This window comes from Glycine soja, chromosome 2, assembly GCF_004193775.1.
Source record: "Glycine soja cultivar W05 chromosome 2, ASM419377v2, whole genome shotgun sequence".
NCBI classification, from domain to species: Eukaryota; Viridiplantae; Streptophyta; class Magnoliopsida; order Fabales; family Fabaceae; genus Glycine; species Glycine soja.
Genome location: NC_041003.1, coordinates 40,401,904 through 40,408,150, shown reverse-complemented (window position 1 = coordinate 40,408,150; position 6,247 = coordinate 40,401,904). Strand labels below are relative to the sequence as shown.

The 6,247-nt window shown below is 32.5% G+C and overlaps 1 protein-coding gene across 1 annotated transcript; it reads left to right on the top strand.

Annotated features, from left to right (window-relative positions):
• Nucleotides 1–225: 225 nt before the first annotated feature.
• Nucleotides 226–3,410, top strand: LOC114394010 (ubiquitin-conjugating enzyme E2 variant 1D). Its single transcript, XM_028355553.1, has 4 exons — nt 226–430; nt 1,703–1,842; nt 2,444–2,569; nt 2,911–3,410. Exons 1-4 carry the CDS (start codon nt 397–399, stop codon nt 3,049–3,051), a joined length of 441 nt encoding a protein of 146 aa, XP_028211354.1. The 5' UTR covers nt 226–396; the 3' UTR covers nt 3,052–3,410.
• Nucleotides 3,411–6,247: the final 2,837 nt, after the last annotated feature.

Here is a 6,247-nt window from a genome sequence, read left to right as displayed (position 1 = left end):
CAAAACTTGTGCACCGTGTGTGACTACGCTACTTCTACACCCTATAATCCGTCTCCGTCTCTAACTTAAGAAAAAAAAAAAACTACAACCTTTATTTTATTTTTCTAATAGTAAAAAATTGTAAATATGGAACAGCAGTGGGCCGCAATAGAACGGGCCCATTGTCCAGAAAAAAATTGCGAAAATCTTCACCCGTCACCCTTTTTCATTTCATCAAATCCCTCGTTTTCCTTTCCTTTATTCCTATTTCCCACACTTCTTCTTTCATCATTCATCGCCTTTCACCACGGACGCAGATCCTTTATTCCTATAATCCTTCCTTCGCTCTCTCCAAATTTCGACTCTTTCGATCAGATCCGCGACACCCACCCCACCAAAACCTTGCGCAACCCATCCATGACGCTTGGCTCAGGAGGATCCAGTGTCGTTGGTCAGTGTCCCTCACTCATCCCGCTCCTTCCTTCTCTACGATGCCGTTTTATTTTCTCACTTTTTTTTAAAGAAAGATAATGATTTCTCGTCTGGGTTTTTGGATTTTGTTATTTCCTTGTCGCCGTTGACCTAAAACATTCGGTGTTCGCTTTTTTATTTGCTCAATTATTGTTTATTTATTTGTTTTTGTTTTTGTTTTGTTTGGGGGGGGGGGGGGGGGGGGTTATGTTTGTTTTGTCGGAGGAATTTTGGATTGTTTATTGCTGTTTTTTGGTCGATGTTTTTTTTGTTTTTGTAAATAATAGTTTTGGGTGTTTTTTATTTTTGTGATTTCGTTAAATGAAATGTTTTTTTTCTTTTTTTGTTTGATGTCTCAATCATGTTTTGTGCATTCTTATGTTTCGTTTCTACTATTGTTGTAAGTAGTATCTCTTTGTTTACGGTTTTTCTGCTGATGGAATGTTTATGTTCCGTTCATGTTTCATAAACTTTCATGCATTGAAGTTAAGTAAACATATATGAGGAAAAGTGTGATTGACCTTTGTAGCAAGGTTTTTAAAAATGGCCCATCACTGGGATTTCAGCTTTAACGTCAAGGCTTTTGGCAGAGTGTCTAATTGCAGCTGCATTTGTCCTTAATTTCCCGCGATGAGGCTTTGATCGTGACCACGATTGAAACCCTGCTTTGAAGTGATGAATGTTTTTTTAATTTAAGTAGTGGGGTTGATAGTGATGCCTTAAATTGATTGTCAAAGTTTTCTGTCAATAGCATGCACACTCTTGTGAAACTAAAAGTGTATTTGTGGCTAAAACATTCTCAGAGCAATAAGTTACTGATCTCTCCAATTGGAAAATGCATGGATGGTGAAGAATTGAAAACCACGCTTGTGGCGTTTATTTTAACTTTAATGCCTCAAATTGTTCTTGTTGGCTGGGAGTGGGAAAGGCTTTTGTTGTCGTTGTTGTAACTATTCTTGTTGCTGGCTAATGTGCAAATTTGAACTTCATTGTACATGCCTTGCAAATGTAGAAGGTTCCATCTGGTGTACTAGTTAAATCTTTTAATGAATGATATCATCGTTCAGGTATGGTACAATTTTTCTGGTCCTTGAGTTTTGGATCCTGAATTGGGAATGATTTAAATCTGAAGAAAGGATTTTATCAATATATGTAGATATTCTTGTCATGCATTGATCCCACAATGGCTAGTTACATGTTTTCAAATAAAAAATGTTTGTGTTCTGTTAAATATTTGTATGTTTAAATGCAGTTCCTAGGAACTTCAGATTGCTGGAGGAGCTTGAACGTGGTGAAAAAGGAATTGGAGATGGCACAGTTAGCTATGGAATGGATGATGGTGATGACATTTACATGCGCTCTTGGACTGGCACGATTATTGGCCCCCATAATGTAAATATTTCCCTGTTCACTCTGTAGATTTATCCTTATGGATGTGTGTCCAATCATAGTTATCAGTTGCATGTAAGAGGCTGCCCCCAAAAAGGTTAAATTGGAATTTTCTATTCCAAAGATAAGTAATTCGTACTAACACATATAAATGCTTAATAATAAAGATAAGTTACCCAAAATTGGAAATATAATTAATAAAAAAATTAAAAAATCTAAACAGTGAAGAGTTAAGTGGGCATTTTTTTTGTCCAAATTTAAGAATTGGTTGGATGCTTGTGAGCACTAACTTATAATGGGAAGTGTTATTGCTATTTTGAAGTTTATTTTGTGATAATAATAGGATTTTTTTTTTTTTTTGGATTTCTTTAGTATGGAATATTCATGCCTTCCTATTTTCTGTTACTGTTGGCTTGACTTAGCATATTTACACGGTAAAGAAGTTTGTGCCTCTGCGGTATGAAAATTTGTTTATCCTTAAATTTTAAAGTTTGGGATAAGGTTATCTTTTAATAATGTACTTGCTTTCATTTTTTTTATAGTTAAAAAAGTCTGTTTGCAGATCCTATAATTGTGTTCTTTTCATTTATCTTTTCTCTGTCAGACTGTACATGAAGGAAGAATTTATCAACTGAAGCTGTTTTGTGATAAAGACTACCCAGAAAAGCCCCCTAGTGTTCGGTTTCATTCACGGATCAACATGACTTGTGTTAATCATGAAACTGGAGTGGTATCATTTATAATTTTCCACATGCTTTTGTTTTATAAATAGTTTTTGATAAGTGCATGCTAGGACATATAAACTGTGCTAATAACAGTGTTTTCCATTTTAATTTTACAATTGTGATGATTCGAGATGTCTGTTATTAGAGATCTAATCAAGTTTGATTTGGGTTTTTGGGAAGGGAATACTAGAATATATTTCTTTCTTACTTTACTTCGAAGCACGGGTTGAATCAGCTCCATCTTGTGACACTTCTCATGTTTATGATTATGAGAAAATTCAGTCCGTTTTATTGGCTTAATAACTAATTATCTGTGTGACAAGATTTATAGACTTGAATGAAACAGGTTGAACCAAAGAAATTTGGTCTTCTTGCAAATTGGCAAAGAGAGTACACCATGGAGGACATACTGACCCAGCTGAAGAAGGAAATGGCCGCTCCTCATAACCGGAAGCTTGTCCAACCTCCAGAAGGTACCTACTTTTAGCACCCAAGATGGTATAGATGTTGGATCGAATTGCATATTTGCTGTATGCAATATATAGTGTGTAATGCTTTGTGGATCCATCCTTCTGAATTCTAGAACATATAGGGGAATGCCCCGAAAAGCTTCATGTTTCTATCTCCATGGCTTCAGAGTTGTTTTGTTGTCTTTGTTAACTGTGTTAAAGGGACTGTTTGATTAAAATAGTGTGTGTCAAATATTTCGAAAACTCTTTTAAGTAGTACTTTCCCTTCTAATTACAAAGGTGCTTTCAATTTTAGTCTCGCTTCTTATTGCATTGCTTTCTTTCTGTCTTGTAAGTAAGCTGAAGCCAAATGGAAAATTGGTAATGGACATGTGAATGTGTGCTTTTGTCTATGGTTTGGTTCATGTTTAGTTCGCTCGTATCAGATTCACCTAGCCAAATATGATTCGTTCATTCTATAATATTTATAGTGAGTTCTCACTTCTCACCTTTCTGTCCATTTAATCCTTGTAAATATGAGTCCCCCTCGAGTCCTCCCTCCTTTTCGTGAGTTATATACAGAAGTCGTATTTTGTTTTTGTAAATAACAATTTAATCCCGATATAAAGCAAAATTAACTCAGTTTTTCATACTCATAATAGTCATTAATCATTGATTTATTGAAGTGTAGTTCCTTCGATTAATAGTTCGCAAGACTTATGAATTTGATGCTTTTAGTTAAGAAATAATATGTTTTATGATTTTCTGATAATTAGAACATATTGATAGTGTAAGTTTTACCGTGTTATTTAATTATAGATTGACATGTAATTAAATATGTTATTTTAATGTTTTTAAAATTATATTTTAGACTGATGCATGCTATTAAATGCAATGCATGCAATATTATGTGTTATTATTTTATGTTTCAAAATGAATATTTTAAATTTGACTTATTATTATTATTATTATTATTATTTTAAGGCTTAGATTTATAAAAATAAATAATTATAATGTTAAATTTGACTCTTGTATATCAATTTAAAGTTTATTTATTATTATTGTTATTAATTTATGATAATAAAAATGGACAATAAATATCTTTATCGTAGATGATTTAATTCTCAATAAAAAATAAAGCTCAAGTTGTATATATATATATATATATATATATATACACACACACACACACGGGATTGCTAACATTCTCTCAGGAGTATATTAGCAAGAGCACATCAAAATTTTTGGATAAAAAATCTATCCATTTTTATGTTTTTTTAAATAAATTGTAAGGATGTTATTGTAATTAAGCATTAAATATTTAAAAAGAAATAAAAAAAATGATTTCTCTCTGTTCTCACTTATTTTTCTCTCCTCTCCAGCTGTTTCTCTCTCCTCTTTAACTAACGTAACTTGTTAGTTACTGTTCTTATTCATTTTTCTACTGTAATGGGTGCTCACGCTCACTCTCTTTGCATTCGACTGTTCCCAAACTTGGCAAATTCTTAATTTGACAAGTCAACATTGTCAAACTTGGTTCCTTTTGGCTACAAATAACAAAATTTATGCTTTGGGGAATCAGAGAAGAAAGAAGGCCTGGAGGATACATACGCCGTCGCCATTGTCGTCTGCAAGCTCCGCCACAACCGCTACAAGCTCTTGTCGGCTATGACCTCAAGCACGGCACGCAGCGTCGTCTTCTGTGCGAATTAATTGTGAGGAGAGAGAAGTTCTTTTAAGTTTTTATTTGTAATTACTATTACATATTTTTTATGAAATATATTTTAATATAACTATTGATTATTATTCGCCACATATTTATAAAATTCTTACTTTTAATTATTTTTTTCATGAAATATTTTCTCTAAATTATTCATTTTAAAAAATAAATAAATTTTAGTATTTTTTCATGAACTATTAAATTCAATTAGATCTTACAACTACTTGGAAAGTTAAAATATAGATAAACAGTTGTAGTAACTTCAAGTGTATTTTACTATATATAAATAGATAGATAAATAATGTAGATAGTTTTTATGCAAAATACACTAAAAATATGGGTGCTTAATCCGTCTTTGTTTTCACTCTTATGTTTTTTCTTTGAAACCATGTTGCTGGAAAATTTGTCTTTAGTTGTGAAAGGCATTGACGCCAAAAATAGAAACCATGGTCCTGTTGCATGGTTCCATCATCAAGCGATTATTGTGGTCTTCCAATTTTGAATCAGAGTTCAATTTAACCCGTTGTCATTGCCTCATGCATTCATCTCGATGAACATCGAGTTTCCCTGCGTCATTGTTTCCTCTAACCTTGCTTTTCAACAACTAAAATACAACCATGCCAAACTTAAAGCTAATGTTGACCATCTGTAGCTGATCTAGGTTGGTTTCACGTCTTTTGATTGTTAGGACAACCTCCTAAATTGTGGAACCTCCAACTTCTTCATTTGGGATTTGAACATCTATGACTTTGACTTTGTACGTGACCCCCATTCACCAAATTACGTTGAGCTCCTCTGTTGTCAAGATTGATTTTGAGAAGAACTATAGGTTTGGAGTTCACATTGGGTATTTTGTTGAGCGTATGATATCTTAAGAGACTACTGTGCAACAACACCGAGTGGATTACCTTTGCCTACAACTTTGGATACATAGTGAAAGCACTCACTCCGAGGACGCCAATGTAGCTGATCATCTTCACTTTTTCTTTTATATATCTTTTAATACTAAACTAAGCACTTATATTTTATTTTCTTTGAATAAATACTCACATTTAATATATATGAGTAAATTAGTTAAAAATACTTGCTTCTAAATAATGAGCTTGGTATAATATAGGATAAATAGATGAAAAATTAAATTTTATCATCGAATTTGTAAAAAGTACAACAAACTAGTCCTAATGATAGTTTTCTCCGTTAACTCAAACAAATGTGTTTTCGTGACACTTTGGATGATGACGTGACAATTGATAGTTGTCACATGTCATACAAGTGGTTGTTATTATCAAAAATTGAAATTTTGATTTGAATTTTAAATTTAACAATTTGTTATCAGTTTTGTTTGTGAACTTAACCTCTTACTGACGTCTTGATCCCTAGATTTAACTATGTATTATCATTTTGATTTCTAAAATAATTTTTGAATTTTTAATGAAGTGTCACGCTACATATAAATTGTTAGCATAGTGACAATAAATGACATTTGTTTATAGTGATAATAATTATTTATGATG